We start from the raw sequence: 26,979 nt of genomic DNA on the forward strand, positions 1-26,979 counted from the left end.
TTGCTGTAGAACCACTTTTTTTCTATAGGTTTACTGTTACTGTTTTATTTCAGAATATTATGGGAAGGAATTCCTCCCCAAAATCTTATCTTTTAGTATCAAGTTGTACCAGTGCTAAGGTTATATAGCCTTTACATGGGAAGGAGTCAAAAGGAATGTTTACCTCTCAGATTCCTTTAAAAAATGTTTACATAGTGTACCATGTGTCTCAGAAATTCAAGTTACTCTATTTCTGTGGCCATATTGTAACCTGGTGGGTATGAATCCACAACTCTTAGTCATGAAATCAGATCCGAAGGGAAATTATTTTATTAAACTTGTTATCTTCAACAAAAGGAAATAAAATACAATACCCAAGTGAAATTTCAGGCAAGAAAGTTCCCAAATGTTTACAAAAATTAAGTATATATTATTCATTATTACCATTTAAAAATGTGAAACATATCATTCATATTCTTTTTTTATTTCATGAACTGGCTTTATTCCTTTATTTTCTTATGCACAAAAGTGATTACTCTGATACTTTGCCTCACAAAGCAACACTGATTTATTCTGTAAATTTTTATGCTTTTGTTTCAACCCATTCTTTTTATTATGCTGAAGTATTTTAAAGTAAATTAGACATGCCATCCCTAAATGAAATATTTCAATATTCATCTTTAAAAAACATGTTCCTACAGAACCAAATTAATATTATCACACCTAGTAAAAAAACCAACAATTCCTTAACATCAACATTTAGTCCCTATTCAGAATCCCACAAATAAAGCAGTTTGCAGCTAGTTTGACCCAGTATCTAGTCCAAGAGCAGGCACTATATTCACTTGTTATGTCCCTTAGTTTTTAAAATCTGAAACAGACCCTTTTTATCAAGACACTGACTTTCTCAAGAAACCAAAGCGGGGTCTTACTTTAGAAAACAAAATTAGACAAGTTCATTTCTACTGTTCTTCACCAACACCGTCACACTGAGACTTAGTATGTGTTGAACTGAAGGGAACTGACAGGGACACAATGGAACCAGGGTGGCAGTAAGGCATGGAACCTGGCATTTCAGCACATGGAGTAGACCTAATCCAAATAATTCATTCTAATCCCCTAGATCTTCTACTCATAACCTTGAGCCAAGGCCTCCTAGTATCCTGTTACCATGTTCCTCACATTGGATAACTTTACTTCATCACCAACCACCCATCTGGATGAGACCACCAAGCTCACAGGTTTCCCTTCTTCTAGTCCTGCCTTGGCTTGTCAATTCTATCCAATCCTGGAACCAAGGTCTCATAGGTATTAGCTGTTTGTTTTCTGGGACTCTGGAGTACATTGGTCTGGACTCCTAAACGTTGTGTTCCTCCTTTTTTAGGAACTTCCTGGTACTTCCTAAACCTCAAACACAACTGTTAGCCAGAGGTTAATAGAATGTAGCTTTGCCCCTTGGATACCATGCCTTGCCTGTTATCATATTCCCTCAAACTATTCTAACACTGCCTAGCACATATTATAGACACTTACACTTGACAAATGTCTGTTTAACCAAACTTTTAGCCACACTGACCTCTGTCTAGCCCCAGAAGATGATCAGGGGACAAACTCTGGCTTCCTGAACTAATCAGCCATATCTCACCCCTGAATTTCTATAAATGTCAGTGTTTACTAATAATTTCTATACTTCCTGAGCACTTATGACAGATACTATGCTAAGTGATTTTCAGGCATCTCATCTAATCCTCATAATTCTGAGGCGAGTATTCTCATTTTACAAATAAGGAAATGAAAATATATAGAGATAAGGTAACTTCAAGTTTACACAGCTAGTTAGTGGTTTAGAAATTGTTTTCTCTGACTTGAAAGTTTGTGTGCTTAACTATTGTACAAACCACCTCTCCTCTAGCTCACAAAGAGAGAACTCTTCTATCAGCTTTACTCTTTTGTTTCCCTTTGAACACCGCTACATATGACCATGGCCAAGTCATTTAACCTCGAATGATCTAAATTTCTTCATGTATAAAATGAAAGTATTGGACCAAATTGGTGTATCCCAAGCTAGTTTTCCTTGAACCACTGTTCTGAAGGATATTACATGATACCATGAAAAATGAAAAAGACTCTGTGTTCAAATAAGTTTGGAAAATACTTGACCAAACAACATTATACAGGTTTCCTTACCAGAAGTCTTCTCAGATCATTTGATATACTTATTTTGTCAGTTCTCAAATATACACACATCAAAACCTTCTGAAATGAGTAGGACAGATAATTGTCATCCCTTTTTTGTATCATGAGGAAGCCGAAGCTCAGAAAGATCAACTAACTTACTCAAAGCCACAGATGGGTTAAAGACTTGAGCCTAGATCTTCTAACACTTTGTCTGATTTGTTCTTTTTTAAAAAATATTTATTTTATTTTATTTATTTATTTGGTTGCACCGGGTCTTAGTTGTGGCTCATGGGCTCTTTAGCTGTGGCATGTGAACTCTTAGTTGTGGCATATATTTGGGATCTAGTTCCCTGACCAGGGATTGAACCCAGGCCCCCTGCATTGGGAGCGAGGAGTCTTAACCCCTGCGCTACCAGGGAAGTCCCTGATGTGTTCTTTATACTGTGTCAAACTCTCCCTTGTATCCAGGAGAGAAGATGATATGAATAAAGGCAAGAATCAACACCCTTTTCTCTTTGGGATGGTAGAGGGGAGGGTTAGAGAAGGAAAACAAGAGGCAGTAAGGAAATCAATCTGACTCAAGCAGAGAGAGTAATTGGAAATAAAGTTAACTAAATATTTAAAGACCGAGAGGTACAGGATTTTGAAAGATGAGTGAAGTAGTTTAGTATTATATGTGTATTAGTAAGAGCTGTTTTTGACCAAGAGTATGATACAAGTGTATTCAAGATAATCAGACTTCCACTGGTTCGGAAAAGGGAGAAAATGGTGATGGGAATATTATCAAAATTCAACTGCAATATGTAGTGGACACAAATTGACAAAGCCTTAGCCTCGATGAATGCTTACTTTGAGGTACCACGTGGGAGAACCCTTAGATTAAGCCAACTTCAAACCAACCTGACTCTAGAATCTAATCCATTCTAAACCAGATCCTCTAATACAATTACAAGTTATTTTCATGTGACATTCTTAACAGGAGCCAGAGAACATATTTACATTATTAAATATTAGTTTCAAGAATAAAATATAAAGCACTATGAATTAACATTTTAAAGTTACACAAGGTCCTCTACATATGGATAATACATTATAAATATGTATGTAAATTTATTAATGCAATGATTTTTAATATATCTTTATAATGATCCTTTAAAATCTAATACATGTGTTTTATGCTTTATGTGAATTACTTTACCTAGATGTTAAGTTCTTTAGTGAACAACTGGAAAAATATCACAGACAGCACAAGGACGCAGTAGCTCTAAGACGCACCAGGAATGTAGGATTGCTGCTCATTGACACTAAGCAACTAAAAGAAAAACTAATTCCATCACCTTTGCGATGCTTGGAGGTAACTATGAACTAAGAAAATGTTAAATTATGGTCTCTAAAACTATTTTTTGATTTTTCTCTTGCAAATAACCTATCTTTATTTTCCAGTATTGCAAATATTTAAAATTAACGTTAGTCTATTGTGCATCCTTAATTTCTAGGAAAAGTCCCATATTCTTCTTTCTGTCCCAAGCACAGTCAGCTTTCAGGTGAGGAGACAGCAGCCCTCAGACTAGCCTCTTAAACCCATTCCTTTTTCCTTTGTTGGAGCATTTCAAGACTTCCTACAGAAGAGACACCACTGTAACAGCTCAGGATCCTAGTGGGAATGCTGGTTGATTCTAGGATACTGAGATCACGTTTAGGAGATCATTTCCTGATCTGAAACTGTCCCTAAAGATCTGATTATATTTTGGTGAGTTGTAGAGCTGAGGAAATTTGATTGCTTCTGCCATATCTTTCAGGTCTCCTTTAGAGTCATATATACTGTCAAATACCTCCAGAGAGACAATGGTGTAGAACAGAGATTGTCAAACTACAACCCACAGGACCAGTCCAGCCTGCCACCTGTTGTGTACATACGGTTTTACTAGAACACACCCATGACAGTTGGCTTATGTATTGCCTATGGTTGCTTTCTCACTACAAGGTCAGAGCTGAGTAGTTGTGACAGAGACCGTATGTCCTGAAAATCTAAAATATTTACTATTCGGCCCTTATAGAAAATTTCTGCTGACCCCTCATGCAGATGAAAGAAGACAGAGTCCTGTCTAAAAGGCTGCAGGTCTGAGTGCTAGTATCTATTCTGTCACTAATTCATTGTATGGCATTGGGCTTTCTTCTAGAGCTTTGCTGCTTCATCTGTTGCAAAAGAAAAAATATATAGAATTCAATTTCAGCAAACATTTCTAAGCACTATGAGCACTACTATATACCAAGCCAAAGAACACTCAACTCAAACTGGCTTCAGCAATCAGAAAATGTATGGGTTATGCATCTAAAAAGTCCAGAGGCTGGATGGGCATCAGGGAGGTGTAATCTACTGACTCAGTAGTGTTACTGAGGACCTGATTCTTTTCATTCTCTATATCAAGCCTTCTGATGTGCCAGCTTCAACCTAAAGCTCACATGCCTTCACATTTCTCAAATGGCTGTCAAAAGCTCCATAGGCTAATTATTTCCTTGTTCATGTCCAGAGAGAGAGAACATGAGAGATCTCTCAGCCTTAAACAAAAGTCTCATGTTTCTACTTAATTGGATCAGCTAAGGTCAGAGGTTTGCCCTAATCCGATCACATTAGCCAAAGGAAGCCATGTTCATATTTGCCTTATGACCGATCAGACTCTGTCTTTATTTCTAAAGGGGAGATCAGTTTCCTCCAAACCACATTACTACCACCCAAAAGGAAAGAAGTGAAGTTGATGCTGGGGAGGGCACCACAATGTTCACTATACAGAGCAAAGTAGCAGAAAGGGCACTTACAAAAGATCAGAGCATTTAGGCAAACTTTTTAATAAGTTGTGCAATCCAGCTTGTTCTACAAATTATCTTCAAAATTAGCCCTTCCTATTGGTTCAATGTGAAAAAAACCCAGCCCCTTCACATATACTGCTGCTTCCAATACCTGCCGACTTAACAGCCATTCAACTAGAATTTATCTAAAATATATAATAAAATGGAAATACTCAAGTAGTTATGATTCACAGTTCCTTTTTCTTTCCTAGGTGCTAAATTATATGCTTCCTCGTCTAAGCAAGAAAAAAGTGGATGCCCTTGTCTCTGAGGCACAAGATGCAGAATATAAACTTGAATTTGTCCCAACTACCACCATAGAATATGTTAACAACTTAGTATTTCTTGATGAAATTCAAGAAAGGGTGAGTTGATTCTTACATAACTCACTATTCCAGATCTTGTGGTGAGTAAGGAAGGCAAGTAAGAGAAATTGAGGGACTAAAGGTCAGGAAACAGCTGTCAGAATATCAAAAACACTTTCAGGCAATTGAAGTATATGCCTTACATCACAGTAGTAATGACAGCTAACATTGATCAAACCCGTACTACTAGCCGGGAATGCACTGTTTTCTACATACATTACATTTTTGATCATTGCAAAAACTTAAGAAGTATAAAGAATTTTTATTCTCATTCTACAGATGAGGAAACAGGGACCAAACTAGGTTATGCTGTCCAAGATCACAGAGCTTTTTGTACTGGAGCCGGAATTTACACTTGGGTCTCTGACCTCAAAGCCAATGCTCTCAACCCCAGTTTATTGCAATTCTTATTTGTGGTAGATGACAATAGAATTGTAAACTTGGTATTAGTCATAATGGAAGCCTTGATCCTTCTTAACCTATATTTTCATAATAGCCAGGAACCTTCCAATTAGGAATAAAAGAAACCCAACTTTAGCTTAAACAGGGAGGCGGGACAGGAAGACAGCAAATACGGGGACTCAAGGAACACAAATGCTGGGGTCCGCTCTCTCCCTCCCTCCCTCTCTCTCTGTCTCTCTCTCTCTCTGTCTCTCTCTCTCACACACACACACACACACACACTCACTCACTCCTTTGTCTCCCTTATTTCTCTCTCTCCGGAAACTTGGTTTCCTCCTCCCATCTTTCCCCTGTGGCATGCAATCTAGCATTTAGTTTCAATAGTCAGGTTTTTCAGTCACACCAGTTGGCATTTAAAATAGAGTTAAATCATTTTCTTAAATATCTGGAAATTGAAGATATGTTACAAATTTTAAAAATACAAACTGAAATGTGAAATAAGTCATTAACAACTGGATAATCTGTTGGATAATGTTATATATTGTTAACAGAATTAATAGTAAAGGCTATTTCATGTACCTATAAAAGTAAAAATTTTGTTTCTCATTTCAAGAAACAACGTCTTCTCAAATCATCTCAAGATGATTGTGGTTTTCCCTCAAGTCTACTTATACATCATCCCAGGAGACTAAAGATGCCCAGCATTTATTATTATCTGCAGTCAGAAAGACTCTTTGTCAAATAACCAAAACCCAGTTGAGGTTTTTTGTCCTACCTTAGGACAAAACGTGGACCCTATTTAAGGAGGAAGGAATATTCCATGGAACACACCCCACCCACACCCACACCAAGAATGTGACTAGGCTTAGGAACTTACCAGAGCCGGGAATAAGAAGGCTGTGGGAAACCCAGGTGGTCTTCTCTCCACCTCTCCTCTCTGCATCTCTCTTAGGGTCTGCTTTGCTCCTTTACCTCTGCAAACACGTTGCTCCTGCTGTTTCAGCAGCAGCAACAAACGTGGCCACCAGCACCTCCCAGGTCACATGTTGCAAGTCTAGCCACCCACCAAGAGAGAGAATCTCTCTTCTGATATCAATTCTAAATGTTTAATGAATGGATTCAGCCCCCACCCCTACCCTGATCCTGTTGTATAAACTATGGAAGGAAGGATCATGTAGCAGGGGGTAGACTGCTCTCTCTCTGGTTCCAGAACAGGAGAGTCGATGTGCCATGCAGAAACACAGACTGTGTCCCATCTCCATAAGGTTGTCTGTTCATGGCTGGGTGGTGTGTTGAGGAAGCAGCCTCTCTTAGGAAAATGCTCTGCACACACAGACAGCTTTTCTTTGGAACCTAATCCATTAGTTCCAAAAAAGTTGTAAGCACTCACTTAGCAGGATGCAAGGATGACAACAATGAGTAAACCTGCTTTCAAGGACCTCAGAGTCTAGAATGACAGCAGATAACTCATACAATGGATATAGGTACAAGATACTGTTGTGCGCAGGGTGGTGGTGGAGCAGAGGGAGGGTGCAGTCATGCCTATGAGTTACAGAAGGCTTTGCGGAGGTTGGGACATTTAAGCTTTGTCCTAAAGTCCATCTATTCAGGTAGGCATTCCAGGAAGAGGGAAATTTGCATGCACAGACCTGAGGCAACGTGGCCAGAACAGGATATGGCGGTTGGTATGCTATGTAGAAGGGGTGTTTGGTGGAGAAAGCTGATGAACCATAGCTAAAGTAGTATTTCCAAGGATAGGAGAGAAGGAATGGATTCTAGCGATATTAAGTAAGTAGGATTGAAAGGACTTAGTGGGCAACTGAATGAGGGGACAGCGAAAGAAATTTGAGAGCACTCTTAGATACCCTTTTACAGTGACTGGGTAGACCACCAGCCAGCATAGGTAGGGCAGAGGCCACATAATCACTGTCTGACCAAACATTTTTGAGAGTGAAAGAGGCACCATTAATCATCATGCCAGGACAATACCTTGGTGTAAACCAAGACACTCCCAGAGAAAACAGGACATATGCTTAAACCACGTACCAGAAATCCAGGAAGGTGAGCAGATTTTGGTTGTCAGACTTAGTTCTATTTGTAACTTATTGAAGATGTTAGACACTTCTGGTTGAAAGTAACAAAAACTCACATAGTTAGCTTGGAAAAATGAGAAGATTTATTCTAAGTTTACAGGGATATCTTTTGGAATCCAAAGGTATGGATAGAGCCTAGCCTTTAAAAAGGGCAGGAACTAGGGACTAGAGCAGCATAGGGAAACTTTCCATCTCGCATCTCTGCTCCTCTCTAGAACAGTGGTTCTCAAAGGGTGTTCCCGACACCAGCTGCATCAGTATCACTGGGGAACTTGCATATTCTCAGGCCCCACCCTGGACCTTCTGAATCAGAAACTCTCAGGAGGGGTTCAACAATCTGTGTTTTACCAAGCTTGCCAGGGCGATTGGGATGCAGCTAAAGGTTGAGAACCATCTCTAAAGCCTCTCTGCAGTTTTCATTTCCTGTTTAGGACCTGCTTTGTTACCCCATGGAAGCAAATAGCCTCTGCCAACAGCTGCAGTCTAACTCTTCCCAAGTTCAAGAAAGAGATCAGACTGAGCTGGTGTCACTAGGTCCCAATTTGACTCTCCCTGGTTCAGCTTGTGGCCAGGAGGTGGGTCAAGTTGTGGAACATGGATACTCCCTCTATAACCTTGTGGCAGACTGGCAGGGAGGAGGGTTCCCCCAAAACTGGGGAGTCCTTGCCAAAAATTTAGTAAAGGCACGGTCCACTGAAGGTAGGGCATCAAAGCAAAGATGTTTAGTAGTCAGTAATAAAGGTTTTAAAAGCCTTTATTAAAGGGTAGTGTGAGTCTCACCGTAGATCAGGGTTCTGAATCTATGGGTACATGGTCCACACACCTCAGGGGCTGCCCTGCGACAGTCACTGCTCAACACACAGGCCTGAAATCTCAGATGTTACAGATGGGCGTCCTCACAGCACCTGTTGTCTCTGAAAATTTTAAATATTGGCACTGTTTAATCTATTAGAGAACAAAACAGAGAGACAAAACTAAACACTTAAAACAGTAATACTAACTATGCTTAGCTCTGAAAAACTTACCTCCTGGGCCTTATTACCTGCATCATAGCAATGACTGTATTTGCCACCCAGCAAGCTCCAGCCAGTTTGATCTGCATTAAACGCACCCCTCTGTGTGCTGGCTCTTCACAGCATGATGTTTACCATGCACAGCAGCTGTCTCCTATCAGACAATCTTAACGGGTATAACAGGACTCTGATTTATGTAACCAGCAACGAATGTTTCTGTTTAGATTGAAAGCCTTGAAGATGAAGGGAATGTAGTGGTTCAGATGTACAAGCTGATTGAACAATATCAGGTTCCCACACCTCCCGAAGACTTTGCTGTTTTTGTAACTATGAAGCCATCCATTGTTGCTGTTCGGAATGCCATTGATAAATCTGTGGGTGACAGAGAAACAAGCATTAAGAAATTCTGTCTGCATCTGGGCAGAGATCTTGAGGATCTAAGCAATGAAGTGAATGAAATAAAGCTGCTAGAACAGGTAAGCTGAAGCAGGATTTAAAAATCTGTGTAAAGGCTGACTATTACATTTTGATAAACCATTTAGAAAGCATATTTCATTTTAATCTGGTTTAACTTTTGTTTTTTTATGGCTTAATTCTCTGAGCTGCTATTGAAAATTGAAAGTGTTTCTGAACCTCTCTTAGGTACTGAATAAATTCTAGGCCATTGCAACTAAAGCATGTATACAATAGTGAATTCTTTTTCTCCTGGCTTCTATTTATTATTATGAAATGAGTGTTTTTATAACCTGTTAGCATATTTTATAGTTATTGTGACAATTTTAGAGTTTGCTTAGCCACATATTAGAAAATTCCCCCTTAGAAAGAGGTAGAGTATAAATTGATAAATGATAAAGAAGATTGTTTGATTAACTTGTGCCAATTTTCCTATACAAAAGATGCAAGAGGAATTATTTTAAGAACTTAGACTAGATATCCAGATGACTCTTTTTTCTTTTTTTTAATTTTTAAATTTTATTTTATTTATTTTTTATACAGCAGGTTCTTATTAGTTATCTATTTTATACATATTAGTGTATACATGTCAATCCCAATCTCCCAATTAATGCCACCCCCTCCACCAATTTCCCCCCTTGGTGTCCATACGTTTGTTCTCTACATCTGTGTCTATTTCTGCCTTGCAAACCGGTTCATCTGTACCATTTTTTCTAGATTCCACATAAATGCGTTAATATACGTTATTTGTTTTTCTCTTTCTGACTTACTTCACTCTGTATGACAATCTCTAGGTCCATCCACACCTCTACAAATGACCCAATTTTGTTCCTTTTTATGGCTGAGTAATATTCCATTGTATATATGTACCACATCTTCTTTATCCATTTGTCTGTCGATGGGCATTTAGGTTGCTTCCATGAGCTGGCTGTTGTAAATAGTGCTGCAATGAATATTGCAGTGCAGGTGTCTTTTGGAGTTATGGTTTTCTCTGGGCATATGCCCACAGATTGCTGGGACATATGGTAATTCTATTTTTAATTTTTTAAGGAACCTCCATACTGTTCTCCATAATGGCTACATCAATTTACATTCCTACCAGGAGTGCAAGAGGGTTCCCTTTTCTCCATACCCTCTCCAGCATTTGTTGTTTGTAGATTTTCTGATGATTCCCATTCTAACTGGTGTGAGGTGATACCTCATTGTAGTTTTGATTTGCATTTCTCTAATAATTAGTGATGTTCAGCAGCTTTTCATGTGCCTCTTGGCAATCTGTATATCTTCTTTGGAGAGATATTTATTTAGGTTTTCTGCCCATTTTTTAATTGGGTTTTCTGTTTTTTTTAACGTTGAGCCACATGAGCTGTTTATATAATTTGGAGATTAATCCTTTGTTGCTTTGTTTGCAAATATTTTCTCCCATTCTGAGGGTTATCTTTTCATCTTGTTTATAGTTTCCTTTGCTGAGCAAAAGCTTTTAAGTTTAATTAGGTCCCATTTCTTTATTTTTGTTTTTATTTCCGTTAGTCTAAGAGGTGGGTCAAAAAAGATCTTGCTGTGATTTATGTCAAAGAGTGTTCTTCCTATGTTCTCTTCTAAGAGTTTTATAGTGTCCAGTCTCACATTTAGGTCTCTAATCAAATTTGAGTTTATTTTTGTGAATGGTGTTAGGGACTGTTCTAATTTCATTCTTTTACATATAGCTGTCCAGTTTTCCCAGCAACACTTATTGAAGAGATGGTCTTTTCTCCGTTGTATATCCTTGCCTCCTTTGTCATAGATTAGTTGACCATAGGTGCGTGGGTTTCTCTCTGGGCTTTCTATCCTGTTCCATTGATCTATATTTCTGTTTGTGTGCCAGTACCATATTGTCTTGATTACTGTAGCTTTGTAGTATAGTCTGAAGTCCCCCAGCTCCTTTTTTTTTTTTTTTTTTTTTTTTGCAGTACGCAGGCCTCTCACTGTTGTGGCCTCTCCCATTGAGGAGCACAGGCTCCAGACTTGCAGGCTCAGCAGCCATGGCTCACAGGCCCAGCTGCGCCACGGCATGTGGGATCTTCCCAGACCGGGGCATGAACCCATGTCCCCTGCATCAGCAGGCGGACTCTCAACCACTGCACCAACTGGGAAGCCCCTCCAGCTCCTTTTTTTGTGCTGAAAATTGCTTTGGCTATTCAGGGTCTTTTGTGTCTCCATACAAATTTTAAGATTTTTTTGTTCTATTCTGTGAAAAATGCCATTAGTAGTTTGATAGGGATTACATTGAATCTGTAGATTGCTTTGAGTAGTATAGTCATTTTCATAATATTGATTCTTCCAATCCAAGAACATGGTATATCTCTCCATCTGTTTGTGTCATCTTTGATTTCTTTCATCAGTGTCATATAGTTTTCTGAGTACAGGTCTTGACCTCCTTAGGTAGGTTTATCCTTAGATATTTTATTCTTTTTGTTGCAATGGTGAATGGATTGTTTCCTTAATTTCTCTTTCTGATCTTTCATTGTTAGTGTATAGGAATGCAAGAGATTTCTGTGCATTAATTTTGTATCCTGCAACTTTACCAAATTCATTGATTAGCTCTAGTAGTTTTCTGGTGGCATCTTTAGGATTATCTATGTATAGTATCATGTCATCTGCAAACAGTGATAGCTTTACCTTTTCTTTTCCAATTTGTATTCCTTTTATTTCTTTTTCTTCTCTGATTGCCATGGCTAGGAATTGCAAAACTATCTTGAATAATAATGGCAACAGTGGACACTCTTGTCTTGTTCCTGGTCTTAGAGGAAATGCTTTCAGTTTTTCACCATTGAGAATGATGTTTGCTGTGGGTTTGTCATATGTGGCCTTTATTATGTTGAGGTAGTTTTCTTCTGTGCCCACTTTCTGGAGAGCTTTTATCATAAATGGGTGTTGAATTTTGTCAAAAGCTTTTTCTACATCTATTGAGATGATCATATGGTTTTTATTCTTCAGTCTGTTAATATGGTGTATCACATCAATTGATTTGCATATATTGAATCCCACTTGATCATGGTGTATGTTTCTTTTAATGTGTTGTTGGATTCTGTTTGCTTGTATTTTGTTGAGGATTTTCGCATCTATATTCATCAGTGATATTGGTCTGTAATTTTTCTTTTTTTCTAGTATCTCTGTCTGGTTTTTGAATCAGGGTGATGGTGGCCTCGTAGAATGAGTTTGGGAGTTTTCCTTCCTCTGCAATATTTTGGAAGAGTTTGAGAAGGATGGGTGTTAGCTCTTCTCTAAATGTTTGATAGAATTCACCTGTGAAGCCATCTGGTTCTGGGCTTTTGTTTGTTGGAAGATTTTTAATCACAGTTTCAATTTCATTACTTGTGATTTGTCTGTTCATATTTTCTATTTCTTCCTGGTTCAGTCTTGGAAGGTTATACCTTTCTAAGAATTTGTCCATTTCTTCCAGGTTGTCCATTTTATTGGCATAGAGTTGCTTGTAGTAGTCTCTTAAGATGCTTTGTATTTCTGTGGTGTCTGTTGTAACTTCTCCTTTTTCATTTCTAATTTTGTTGATGTGAGTCCTCTCCCTCTTTTTCTTGATGAGTCTGGCTAATGGTTTATCAAGTTTGTTTATCTTCTCAAAGAAGCAGCTTTTAGTTTTATTGTTCTTTGCTATTCTTTTCTTTGTTTCTATTTCATTTATTTCTGCTCTGATTTTTATGATTTCTTTTTTTCTTCTAACTTTGGGTTTTGTTTGTTTTTCTTTCTCTAGCTCCTTTAGGTGTAAGGTTAGAGTGTTTATTTGAGATTTTTCTTGTTTCTTGAGGTAGGAATGCACTGCTACAAACTTCCCTCTTAGACCTGCTTTTGCTGCATCCCATAGGTTTTAGATTGTCACGTTTTCTTTGTCATTTGTCTCTAGGTATTTTTTGATTTCCTCTTTGATTTCTTCAGTGATCTCTTGGTTATTTAGTAGTGCATCATTTAGCCTCCATGTGTTTGTGTTTTTTACGTGTTTTTCCTGTAATTGATTTCTAATCTCATAGCATTGTGGTTGTAAAAGATGCTTGATATGTTTTCAGTTTTCTTAAATTTACCAAGGCTTGATTTGTGACCCAAGATGTGATCTATCCTGGAGAATGTTCCATGAGCATTTGAGAAAAAATTGTATTCTGTTGTTTCTGGATGGAATGTCCTATAAATATCAATTAAATCCATCCTGTTTAATGTGTCCTTTAAAGCTTGTGTTTCTTTATTTATTTTCATTTTGGATGATTTGTCCATTGGTGAAAGTAGGGAGTTAAAGTTCCCTACTGTTATTGTGCTACTGTCAATTTCCCCTGTTATGGCTGTTAGCATTTGCCTTACGTATTGAGGTGCTCCTATGTTGGCTGCATAAATATTTACAATTGTTATGTCTTCTTCTTGGATTGATCCCTTGATCATTATGTAGTGTTCTTTCTTGTCTCTTGTAATAGTCTTTATTTTAAAGTCTATTTTGTCTGATATGAGAATTGCTACCCCAGCTTTCTTTTGATTTCCATTTGCATGGAATATCTTTTTCCACCCCCTCACTTTCAGTTTGTAAGTGTCCCTAGGTCTGAAGTGGGTCTCTTGTAGATAGCATATATATGGGTCTTGTTTTTGTATCCATTCAGTGAGCCTGTGACTTTTGGTTGGAACATTTAATCCATTCACATTTAAGGTGATTATCAATATGTATGTTCCTATTACCATTTTTCTTAATAGAGAAGTTTCTTTACCATTTGTTGTAGAGCTGATTTGGTGATGCTGAATTCTCTTAGCATTTTTTTGTCTCTAAAGCTTTTGATTTCTCCATTGATGCTGAATGAGATCCTTGCCAGTTAGAGGAATCTTTGTTGGAGGTTCTTCCCTTTCACATCTTTAAATATATCATGCCTCTCCCTTCTGGCTTATAGAGATTCTGCGAGAAATCCACTGTTAACCTTATGAGAATTCCCTTGTATCTTGTCATTTTTCCCTTGTTTCTTTTAATAATTTTTCTCTGTCTTTAATTTTTGTCAATTTGATTTCTTTGTGTCTTGGCATGTTTCTCCTTGGGTTTATCCTGCCTGGGACTCTCTGAGCTTCCTGGGCTTGGGTGGTTATTTCCTTTCCCATGTTAGGGAAGTTTTCAACTATAATCTCCTCAAATATTTTCTTGGGTCCTTTCTCTCTCTCTTCTCCTTCTGGGACCCCTATACTGCGAATATTTGTGTTTTTAATGTTGTCCCAGAGGTCTCTTAGGCTGTCTTCATTTCTTTTCACTCTTTTTCTTTATTCTGTTCTGCAGCAGTGAATTCCACCATTCTGTCTTCCAGGTCACTTATCTGTTCTTCTGCCTCCGTTATTCTGCTATTGATTCCTTCTAGTGTATTTTTCATTTCAGTTATTGTATTGTTCATCTCTGCTTGTTTGTTCTTTAATTCTTCTAGGTCATTTTTCTTTAATTCTTCTAGGTCATTTTTCTTTAATTCTTCTAGGTCTTTGTTAAACATTTCTTTCATCTCCTCTTTCCCTCCATTCTTTTTCTGAGGTCCTGGATCATTTTCACTGTCATTATTCTGAATTCTTTTTCTGGAAGGTTGCCTATCTCCACTTCATTTAGTTGTTTTTCTGGGGTTTTATCTTGTTCCTTCATCCTCTGCCTTTTCATTTTGTCTGTCTTTCTGTGAATGTAGTTTTCATTCCATAGGCTGCAGAATTGTAGTTCTTCTTGCTTTTGCTCTCTGCCCTCTGGTGGATGAGGTTATCTCTGTTTTTACTTTTGTATTGAAGTATTTTTGTATTTGTGCACAGAGAAACCTGTATATAAGTGTAATAAGTGTAAAACTCAGTGAGTTTTCAGAAAGTGAACACATCCATGTATCCACTGTTGAGGTCAAGAACTATTGCTATTGCTATCTTTAGTGTTTTCCCTAGTCACTGACCCTTCCTTCCTCTCCAAAGGCAGCCACTACCCTGAATTCTAAAGCCATAAATTGGTTTTGCCTGTTTATGAACTTCAATTAAATAGAATCATACCTTTATTGTAATCATTCCCTTTTTTTTTTTTTTTTGGCTGCATTGTGTCTTCATTGCTGCGTGCAGGCTTTCTCTAGTTTCAGCGAGCATAGACTACTCTTCACTGTGGTGTGCAAGCTTCTCATTGTGGTGGCTTCTCTTGTTGAGGAGCATGGGCCTTAGGCACACAGGCTCAGTAGTTGTGGCCCATGGGCTTAGTTGCTCCATGGCATGCGGGATCTTCCTGGACCAGGGATCGAACCTGTGTCCCCTGCATTGGCAGGCAGATTCTTAACCACTGAGCCACCAGGGAAGTCCCATAAATTGTAATTATTCCTTTACTGTAAAATGATAATTTTCCTTATATCATATTTTCTTCTTTCTTTTCCATATTGTATTCACCTCTCCTTACTTGAAGTCACACTAGCTGAAACAAATGTAATAAATGAAAACAGATGAGGAAAAATGTATTAGGTATTCTTTAAAAGCAATATTATCCCCAAGTTACTTCTTTATAAATTTCTGTAATTTTTACAATGTATATGCATTGCTTTACATTCAAAAAAAAACAACCATTTTAATATATTTTCTAAAAATTAGAGTGAAATGATTATTAGAAGAAATATGTTTTGAAAACATTTATTAATTCATTTAATTTGATGATATACATCAAAAAATAGGAATGAGTAATCAAAACCTATCTTAATTTTACAGGATCCACAGTTTTTGGATATTAATTCTGACCAAGACAAAGTAAACGTCATGTTGAATGATCTGCAGTCAGTTCTAGATGATCTTCAAAAACGTGCGTTTCAATATAAATCCTATCAGAAGAATTTTAAGGTAATGACAGCTCTACACATCTGTTTCTAAAATATGTTCATAGAAATGGCATTGATTCATATGCATTTTCAATAGTGTGTCTGTAAATATTCAATGTTTGGACACCTATGTGCTAGTCACTGTGCTGGAACAATCTGAAATACAAAATATGACGTGTTCTCTGACTTTGAAGTGTTTAAAGATTAGTACACATGTGAGACAAAATATCTTTCTCTTTAAAAAGTAATTGTGAATGATAGACAAACCCTCAGACCAGGGACTATAGCTTCTATGTTAAAATGTATGTGGATTTTTAAATGTGGTCAATTAAAACCCCTCTATTCTTTCTTAAATGATATTCAAGCTTCTTTTACATCCATGTGTGTACTATGATTCCATCAATATTGCCTAATTTGCCCTGGTTTGATGTGCCACTTTGATGAAAGAAGAGAATTTGGCTAAGCCAGGACAAAGATGGATCCAAAAAGGGTAGATTTAAAAAGCTAAAAGTTATGCCTCAAAAAAATGAAGAGAAATGAGTGAGAGATATAAGTGCTCTGAACAGCTATTAGAGAGACCAAAAAGAAAAGAAAATAGAAAAGATTCCTAGGATCAAAACCAGAGGGCCACCAGCAATGAGGGAGGGGTTAATCAGCTCCCCAAAATCTTCAGAAGAGTACATGGACCTCACATGGGGATGCACCTATCTATTCCATAGCCCCAAGTGGATGGCCAGAAAGTGGTCTGAGCAGTCTTAGTGTCCACTCCAGATCCCAGGGCTTGGTGGAGCAACCTGCAAAATAATGACCTGGCACTAGACAATGCAACTGGTACAATACTTGAGGCAGGAGGTTTGTGCATGAGAGAATAAGGGTTCAAAGCTTTTCCCAGATTAGTTAACTGACCTGTAAGACAGGGAAGTATGCAGTAGGACGGGAGTTGTGGCGGAAATATTGCTTGATAGAAGGCTATAACTAACAGGTGGGCACTCTTGGGTCAGAAAGAATAGCATTGCTTAAGCCAGAGCCTGAAATAGAAGTGTGTCTCCCTCCTTCCACGTTCCATATCTATACTTTATGATCCTTTAGGATCACCTCATATCAACCTTCCTCTGCAGCTCTCAGTCATTAGGAGAATAAGAGTGAAGGCCTAACTGGCCTAGGAAATCATCTCTAATTCTTAATGAAGTCAAGGCTAGATCCCTAATGTCAGGATAATGCTAGCCTTGTAAAATGAGTTTGGTAGTGTTCCCATCTCTTCAAATTTTTGGAAAAGTTTGAGAAATATTGGCATTAATTCTTTTTTCTCCCCCCAAATGTTTGGTAAAATTTACCAGTGAAGTCATCTGGTCCTGGACTTTTCTGTGTTGGGAGGTTTTTGATTACTCATTCAATCTCCTTACTACTTTTTGGTCTGTTCAGATTTTCTATTTCTTCCTTATTCAGTCTTAGTGGGCAATATGTTTCTAGCAATTTATGCATTTCCTCAAAGGTATACAATTTATTGGCGTATACTTATTCAGAGGAGTATCTTATGGTCATATGTATTTCTGAGGTGTAAGTGTTTTTTTTAGCATCTTTATTGGAGTATAACTGCTTTACAGTGGTGTGTTAGTTTCTGTTATATAACAAAGTGAATCAGCTATACATATACATATATCCCTATATCCCCTCCTTCTTGCGTCTCCCTCCTACGCTCCCTATCCCACCCCTATAGGTAGACAAAAAGTACTGAGCTGATCTCCCTGTGCTATGTGGCTGCTTCCCACTAGCTATCTATTTTACATTTGTTAGTGTATATATGTCCATGCTACTCTCTTACTTCGTCCCAGCTTACTCTTCCCCCTCTCCATGTCCACAAGTCCATTCTCTATGTCTGTGTCTTTATTCCTGTCTGCTCCAAGGTTCTTCAGAACTTTTTTCTTTTTTTTAGTTCCCACATATATGTGTTAGCATACGGTATTTGTTTTTCTCTTTCTGACTTACTTCACTCTGTATGACAGACTCTAGGTCCATCCACCTCACTACAAATAACTCAATTTCATTTCTTTTTATGGCTGAGTAATATTCCATTGTATATATGTGTCACAACTTCTTTATCCATTCATCTGTCGAAGGACACTTAGGTTACTTCCATGTCCTGGCTATTGTACATAGTGCTGCAATGAACATTGTGGTACATGACTCCTTTTGAATTATAGTTTTCTCAGGGTATATGCCCAATAGTGGCATTGCTGGGTCATATAGGAGTTCTACTCTTAGATTTTAAGGAACCTCCATACTGTTCTCCATAGTGGCTTTATCAATGTACATTCCCACCAACAGTGTAAGAGGGTTCCCTTTTCTCCACACCCTCTCCAGCATTTATTTGTAGATTCTTGATGATGGCCATTCTGACCCGTGTGAGGTGATACCACACTGTAGTTTTGATTTGCATTTCTCTAATAATTACCGATGTTGAGCATCCTTTCATGTGTTTCTTGGCAATCTGTATATCTTCTTTGGAAAAATGTCTATTTAGGTCTTCTGCCCATTTTTGGATTGGGTTGTTTGTTTTTTCATATTGAGCTACATGAGCTGCTTGTATATTTTGGAGATTAATCCTTTGTCAGTTGCTTCATTTGCAAATATTTTTGCCCATTCTGAGAGTTGTCTGTTGTCTTGTTTATGGTTTCCTTTGCTGTGCAAAAGATTTTAAGTTTCCTTAGGTCCCATTTCTTTATTTTTCTTTTTATTTCCATTTCTCTAGGAGATGGGTCAAAAAGGATCTTGCTGTGATTTATGACATAAAGTGTTCTGCCTATGTTTTCCTATAAGAGTTTTATAGTGTCTAGCCTTACATTTAAGTCTTTAATCTATTTTGAGTTTATTTTTGTGGATGGTGTTAGGGAGTGTTCACATTTCATTCTTTTACATGTAGCTGTCCAGTTTTCTCAGCAGCACTTATTGAAGAGGCTGTCTTTTCTCCATTGTATATCCTTGCCTCCTTTATCAAAGATAAGGTGACTATATGTGTGTTGGTTTATCTCTGGGTTTTCTATACTGTTCCATTGATCTATATTTCTGTTTTAGTGCCAGTACCATACTGTCTTGATTACTATAGCTTTGTAGTATAGTCTGAAGTCCGGGAGGCTGCTTCCTCCAGCTCCGTTTTTCTTTCTCAAGATTGGTTTTGCTATTCGGGATCTATTTTGTTTCCATACATATTGTGAAATTTTTGGTTCTAGTTCTGTGGAAAATGCCATTGGTAGTTTGATGGGGAATGCATTGAATCTGTTCATTGCTTTGGTTAGTACCGTCATTTTCACAATGTTGATTCTTCCAATCCAAGAACATGGTATATCTCTCCATCTGTTTGTATCATCTGGAATTTCTTTCATCAGTGTCTTATAGTTTTCTGCATACAGGTCTTTTGTCTCCTTAGGTAGGGTTATTCCTAGGTATTTTATTCTTTTTGTTGCAGTGGTAAATGGGAATGTTTCCTTCATTTCTCTTTCAGATTTTTCATCATTAGTGTATAGGAGTGAAAGAGATTTCAGTGCATTAGTTTTGTATCCTGCTACTTTACCAAAGTCATTGATTAGCTCTAGTAGTTTTCTGCTAGATTAGCTCTGGTAGTTTTCTGGTGGCATCTTTAGGATTCTCTATGTATACTATAACGTCATCTGCAAACAGTGACAGCTTTACTTCTTCTTTTCCTATTTGGATTCCTTTTATTCTCTGATTGCTGTGGCTAAAACATCCAAAACTATGTTGAATAATAGTGGTGAGAGTGGACAACCTTGTCTTTTTCCTGATCTTAGTGGAAATGGTTGCAGTTTTTCACCATTGAGATCGATGTTGGCTGTAGGTTTGTCATATATGGCCTTTACTATGTTGAGGTAAGTTACCTATGCCCCCTTTCTGGAGGTTTTTTTTTATCATAAATGGGTGTTGAAATTTATTAAAAGCTTTTTCTGCATCTATTGAGGTGATCATATGGTTTTTATTCTTCAATTTGTTAATATGGTTTATCTAATTTTTGATTTGCATATATTGAAGAATCCTTTCATTCCTGGGATAAACCCTACTTGATCATGGTGTATGATCCTTTTAGTGTGCTGTTGGATTCTGTTTGCTAGTATTTTGTTGAGGAATTTTGCATTTATATTCATCAGTGATATTGGCCTGTAGTTTTCTTTTTTTGTGACATTTTGTCTGGTTTTTGTATCAGGGTGATGGTGGCCTCGTAGAATGAGTTTGGGAGTGTTCCTCCCTCTGCTATATTTTGGAAGGGTTTGAGAAGGATAGGTGTTAGCTCTTCTCTAAATGTTTGATAGAATTTGCCTGTGAAGCCGTCTGGTCCTGAACTTCGGTTTGTTGGAAGATTGTCAATCAGTTTCAATTTCAGTGCTTGTGAGTGGTCTCTTTATATTTTCTATTTCTTCCTGGTTCAGTCTCAGAAGGTTGTGCTTTTCTAAGAATTTGTCCATTTCTTCCAGGTTGTCCATTTTATTGGAGTATAGTTGCTTGTAGTAATCTCTCATGATCCTTTGTATTTCTGCAGTGCCAGTTGTTACTTCTCCTTTGTCATTTCTAATTCCATAGATTTGAGTCTTCTCCCTTTTTTTCTTGATGAGTCTGGCTAACGGTTTATCAATTTTGTTTATCTTTTCAAAGAAACAGCTTTTAGATTTATTGATCTTTGCTATCATTTCATTCATTTCTTTTTCATTTATTTATGATCTGATCTTTATGATTTCTTTCCTTCTGCTAAATTTGGCTTTTGTTTGTTCTTCTTTCTCTAGTTCCTTTAGATGTAAGGTTAGGTTGTTTATTTGAGGTTGTTCTTGTTTCCTGAGGTAGGATTGTATTGCTATAAACTTCCCTCTTAGAACGGCTTTCGCTGCATACCACAGGTTTTGGATCATTTTGTTTTCATTGCCATTTGTTTCTAGGTATTTTTTGATTTCCTCTTTGGTGTCTTCAGTGCTCTCTTGGGTATTTAGTAGTGTATTGTTTAGCCTCCAGGGTTTGTATTTTTTTACAGATTTTTTCCTGTAATTGATATGTAGTCTCATAGTTTTGTGGTCAGAAAAGATACTTAATACAATTTCAATTTAAATTTTCCAGAGCTTGATTTGTGACCCAAGGTATGATCTATCCTGGAGAATGTTCCATGAGCACTTGAAAAGAAAGTGTATTGTTTTGTGTTTGGATGGAATGTCCTATAAATATCAGTTAAGTCCATCTTGTTTAATGTGTCCTTTAAAGTTTGTGTTTCCTTATTATTTTCATTTTGAATTACTTGTCCATTGGTGAAAGTAGGGAGTTAAAGTCTCCTACCATCATTGTGTTACTGTCAGTTTCCCCTTTTATGGCTGTTAGTATTTGCCTTGTGTATTGAGTTGCTCCTATGTTGGCTGCATAAATATTTACAATTGTTATATCTTCTTCTTGGATTGATCCCTTGATCATTATGTAGTGTCCTTCTTTGTCTCTTGTAATAGACTTTATTTTAAAGTCTATTTTCTCTGATATGATAATTGCTACTCCAGCTTTCTTTTCATTTCCATTTGCATGGAATGTGTTTTTCCATCCCCTCATTTACAATCTGTATGTGTCCCTAGGTCTGAAGTGGGTCTCTTATAGACAGCATATATATGGGTCTTGTTTTTGTATCCATTCACCCAGTCTATGTCTTTTGGTTGGAACATTTAATCCATTTACATTTAAGGTATTTATCCATATGTATGTTCCTATTACCTTTTTCTTAATTGTTTGGGGTTTGTTATTGCAGGTCTTTTCCTTCTCTTGTGTTTCCTGCCTAGAGAAGTTCCTTTAGCATTTGTTGTAAAGCTGGTTTGGTGGTGCTGAATTCTCTTAGCTTTTGCTTGTCTTTAAAGTTCTTAATTTCTCCATTGAATCTGAATGAGATCCTTGCTGGGTAGAGTAATCTTGGTAGCAGTTTTTTCCCTTTCATCACTTTGAGTATGACCTGCCACACCCTTCTGGCTTGCGGAGTTTCTCCTGAAAGTTCAGCGGTTAACCTTACAGGGATTCCCTTGTATGTTATTTGTTGCTTTTCCCTTGCTGCTTTTAATATTTTTCTTTGTACTTAATTTTTGAGTTTGATTCATATGTGTCTTGGCATGTTTCTCCTTGGATTTATGCTTTATGGGACTCTCTGCACCTCCTAGACTTGACTGACTATTTTCTTTCCCATATTAAGATAGTTTTCAACTGTAATCTCTTCCAATATTTTCTCAGTCCCTTTCTTTTTCTCTTCTTCTTCTGTGACCCTTATAATTCGAATGTTGATGCATTTAATATTGTCCCAGAGGTCTCTGAGACTGTTCTCAATTCTTTTCATTCTTTTTTCTTTATTCTGCTCTATTGTAGTTATTTCCACTATTTTATCTTCCAGGTCACTTATCCATTCTTCTGCCTCAGTTATTCTTCTATTGATTCCTTCTAAAGAACTTTTAATTTCATTTATTGTGTTGTTCATCATTCTTTGTTTGCTCTTTAGTTTTTCTTAGTCCTTGTTAAACCTTTACTCTATTTTCTCCATTCTATTTCCAAGAGTTTGGATCATCTTTACTATTTTTTTTTTTTTTTTTGCGGTATGTGGGCCTCTCACTGTTGTGGCCTCTCCCATTGCGGAGCACAGGCTCCGAGGCCATGACTCACGGGCCCAGCCGCTCCACGGCATGTGGGATCTTCCCAGACCAGGGCACGAACCCATGTCCCCTGCATCGGCAGGCGGACTCTCAACAACTGCGCCACCAGGGAAGCCCCATCTTTACTATTTTTACTCTGAATTCTTTTTCAGGTAGACTGCCTATTTCCTCTTCATTTGTTTGGTCTGGTGGGGTTTTACCTTGCTCCTTCAACTGCTGTGTATTTCTCTCTCTTCTCATTTTGCTTAACTTGCTGTATTTGGGGTCTCTTCTTCACAGCCTGCTGGTTCCTAGTTCACATTGTTTTTGGTGTCTGCCCCCAGTGGGTAAAATTGGTTCAGTTGGTTGTGTAGGTTTCCTGGTGGAGGGGACTGGTGCCTATGTTCTGGTGGATGAGGCTGGATCTTGTCTTTCTGTTGGGCAGGACCACATCCTGTTGTGTGTTTCAGGGTGTCTGTGAACTTATTATGATTTTAGGCAACCTCTCTGCTAATGAGCATGGTTGTGTTCCTGTCTTGCTAGTTGTTTGGCATGGGGTGTCCAGCATGGGAGCTTGCTGGTCATTGAGTGGAGTTGGTTCTTAGCATTGAGATGGGATCTCTGGGAGAGCTCTCACTGATTGATATTACTGGGGCCAGGAGGTCTCTGGTGGTCCCGTGTCCTGACTCGGCTCTCCCACCTCAGAGCCTCAGGCCTGACCCAGCCAGAGCACCAAGACCCTGTCAGCTATGCGGATCAGAAGAAAATGGATGAAAGAAAGAAAAATAAAATAAAATAAGGTTATTAAAATAATTTTTTTAATTATTAAAATTAAAAAAATTAAATAAAGAAAGAAGAGAGCAACCAAGCCAATAAACAAATCCACCTATGAAAAGGAGCACTAAAGCCTATACTAAAGAAAGAAATAATCAAACAGACAGAACCCTAGGACAGATGTTAAAAGCAAACCTATACAGACAAAATATCCAAAGAAGCATACAGATACACACTTACAAAAAGAGAAAATGGAAAAAATATATATATGGAAAACAAAGGAAGAGAGCAACCAAATCAATAAACAAATCTAATGATAGTAAGCTCTATATACTAAACTAAGATAAACATAAAACCAGAAATAAATTAGATGTAGAAAGCAAATCCCAAGTCTACATTTGCTCTCAAAGTCCATTCCCTCAATTATGGGATGATTTGTTGTCTATTCAGGTATTCCACAGATGCAGTGTACATCAAGTTGATTGTGGAGATTTAATCCATTGCTTCTGAGGCTGCACAGAGAAATTTCTCTTTCTCTTCTTTGTTCACACAGCCCCTGGGGTTCAGTTTTGGATTTGGCCCCACCTCTGCATGTAGGTTGCCCTCTGGCGTCTGTTCTTCGCCCAGACAGGAGGACGTTAAAGGAGCTGCTGATTAGGGGGCTCTGGCTCACTCAGGCCTGGGGTAGGGAGGGGTACAGAATGCAGGGTGAGCCTGTGGCGGCAGAGGCCAGCCTGACGTTGCACCAGCCTGAGGTGTGCCATGTGTTCTCCTGGGGAAGTTGTCCCTTGATCACGGGACCCTGGCAGTGGCGGGTTGCACAGGCTCCCAGGAGGGGAGGTGTGGATAGTGACCTGTTCTTGCACACAGGCTTCTTTGTGGCTGCAGCAGCAGCCTTAGTGTTTCATGCCTATCTCTGGTTTCTGTGCTGATAGCCACAGTTTGTGCCCGTCTCTGGAGCTCATTTAGGCAGTGCTTTGAATCCCCTCTCCTTGCGCACCCCGAAACAATGGTTTCTTTTGTCTTAGGTAGTTCCAGACATTTTCCCAGACTCCCTCCTGGCTAGCTGTGGCACAGTTGCCCCCTTCAGGCTGTGTTCACACAGCCAACCCCAGTCCTCTCCCTGGGATCTGATCTTGAAAGCCTGAGCCTCAGCTCCCGGCCCCCACCCACCCCAGCATATGAGCAGACAAACATCTCAGGCTGGTGAGTGCTGGTTAGCACTGATCCTCTGTGCAGAAATCTCTCCACTTTGGCCTCTGCACCCCTGTTGCCATGTTCTCCTCTGTGGCTACGAAGCTTCCTCACATCCCATGCCCCATCTCCACCAGTGAAGGGGTTTCCTAGTGTGTGGAAACATTTCCTCCTTCATAGCTCCCTCCCCGAGGTGCAGGTCCTGTCCCTATTCTTTTGTCTCTGTTTTGTCTTTTTTCTTTTACCCTACCTGGGTACGTGAGGAGTTTCTTGCCTTTTGGGAAGTCTGATGTCTTCTGCCAGCATTCAGTAGGTGTTTTGTAGGAGTTGTTCTGCATGTAGATGTATTTTTGATGTACTTGTTGGAAGGAAGGTGATCTGCACGTCTTACTCCTATGCCATCTTGAAGGTCACCTGAGGTGTAAATTTTAATGTCTCCTCTTTCATTTCTGATTTTATTTCCTTGAATCATCTCTCTTTTTTTCTTAGTCTAGCTAAAGGTTTGTTTATCTTTTCAGAAAAACAGCTCTTAGTTTCATTGATCTTTTCTATTGTTTTTCTGTTCTCTATTTTTTTTTTATTTCCACACTGATCCTTGTTATTTCCTTTCTTCTGCTAACTCTGGGCTTAGCTTGTTCTCCTTTTCTAGTTCTTTGTGTAACATCAAGTTGTTTATTTGAGATCTTTCTATTTTCTTAATATATCCATTTATTACTATAAACTTCCCTCTCAGAACTACTTTTGCAGCATCTCATAGGTTTTGATGTGCTGTGTTTCCATATTTATTTGTTTCAAGATATTTATTTTTATTTCCCTTTGATTTCCCCTATAACCCATTGGTTGTTCAGGAGTGTGGTGTTTAGTTTCCAAATATTTGTAAATTTTCCAGCTTTTCTCTTGTTGTTGATTTCTCTTTTCATACCATTGTGGCTGGAAAAGATAATATGATTTCAGACTTCGTAAACTTGTTAAGACTTGTTTTGTGGCCTATCATATGATCTATCCTGGGGAATGTTCTGCATGCACTTGAAGAGAACGTGTATTTTGCTGCTGTTGTATGGAATTTTTAAAGCCCCAGCTTATTGCAAAGCTCACAGTTTCTGTGCTACCAACCTCCTGGAGATTTTCCCACCTCCAAGGCATGAAAACAGCTTCTTCAGATTTTCTTGCAACCTTTCTCTGTCTAGGGTTCATATACAGTCCACCCGGTTAGAAATAGGTGAGAAACTAGGCTGTTCACTCCATCTTTAATCTCCCCATTCCCTCCACCAACTACCACACAAACATCCTCTCCCTCTTCTATCGTCTAAGATATAAGCCCTAAAGGATATCATTGCCTCTAAAGATTCATCTGTTTACCCAATAGACCAGACAGGTATATACATGTATGATCCAACTTGAGAAAGAATGTCCTTAGCACTCTTGTAATATTTGTGTCTTTGGAAAATTTCTAAGTTCTAAGGAAATACAAAGAATTATATTTTGTCACTCAAATAGAAATCTGAATATACATGGGGTTTTGTGATTTGTTTTTTCATTGTTTCTGTCTCTCCTTTTCTTTCCCCATTTGGGCCCCACCCATATTCTGCTAAGGGGTCACTGTATCAAAAATTACTGATAGGAAGATAACATAAGATCTCTATATCAGAAAATTAAATAGTATATTTTGCTTATTATATTCTAAAAGGTAGAAGTGTCCAAGTTTGAAGATTTGGAAGAAGTTAGTGCTGAATTGAAGCTCAAACAATTGCTCTGGGATTCTTTATCTGAATGGGATCAACTCCAACAAGAATGGTTAACGGTAAAAAGAAAAAAAAACCTCTCAATTCTTAAATCATTTTTGTATTATTTAACCTTAGAATCCTAATAGTATGAATTATAGTTTTTTTTAAATAAGCTGGTATATTCTTAATTTCAGTAAAACATGCAATGTTATTTTATGGGAATTATTATCAGCTTTCTGGTGAAATGCACAAAGGTCTTTCTGCCACATAAGTCTTTAAGTACCACAGAGAAGACCACATTATTGTAAGGCAGGTTTCTCAGGTCCTCCAAATAAGATAGCTAAATGAAGGAAGCATCAAAGGACCTCACTGCATGGCATTTAACTTCTTTGTGGTTTTTGAACACAATGTTGTCCCGACACACTACAGCCAAGTGTTATTAAGGATTGTAAGATTTTATTTGTGATCTACACACATTAGATTTCTGTTAGCCTAGGT

General features: G+C 38.1%; 1 protein-coding gene across 1 annotated transcript in view; it reads left to right on the forward strand.

Moving 5' to 3' along the window:
- Nucleotides 1-26,979, forward strand: part of DNAH6 (dynein axonemal heavy chain 6) — a 273,547-nt gene that overhangs the window by 61,808 nt on the left and 184,760 nt on the right. The window contains exons 13-17 of the mRNA XM_082642773.1: nt 3,360-3,511; nt 5,217-5,369; nt 9,102-9,353; nt 16,042-16,170; nt 26,445-26,558. Coding sequence (XP_082498899.1) covers nt 3,360-3,511; nt 5,217-5,369; nt 9,102-9,353; nt 16,042-16,170; nt 26,445-26,558 — 800 coding nt within the window. The remainder of the gene's footprint in view (nt 1-3,359; nt 3,512-5,216; nt 5,370-9,101; nt 9,354-16,041; nt 16,171-26,444; nt 26,559-26,979) is intronic.

The sequence above is a fragment of the Mesoplodon mirus genome (assembly GCF_964341445.2).
Source record: "Mesoplodon mirus genome assembly, chromosome: 14".
Lineage (NCBI taxonomy): Eukaryota > Metazoa > Chordata > Mammalia > Artiodactyla > Ziphiidae > Mesoplodon > Mesoplodon mirus.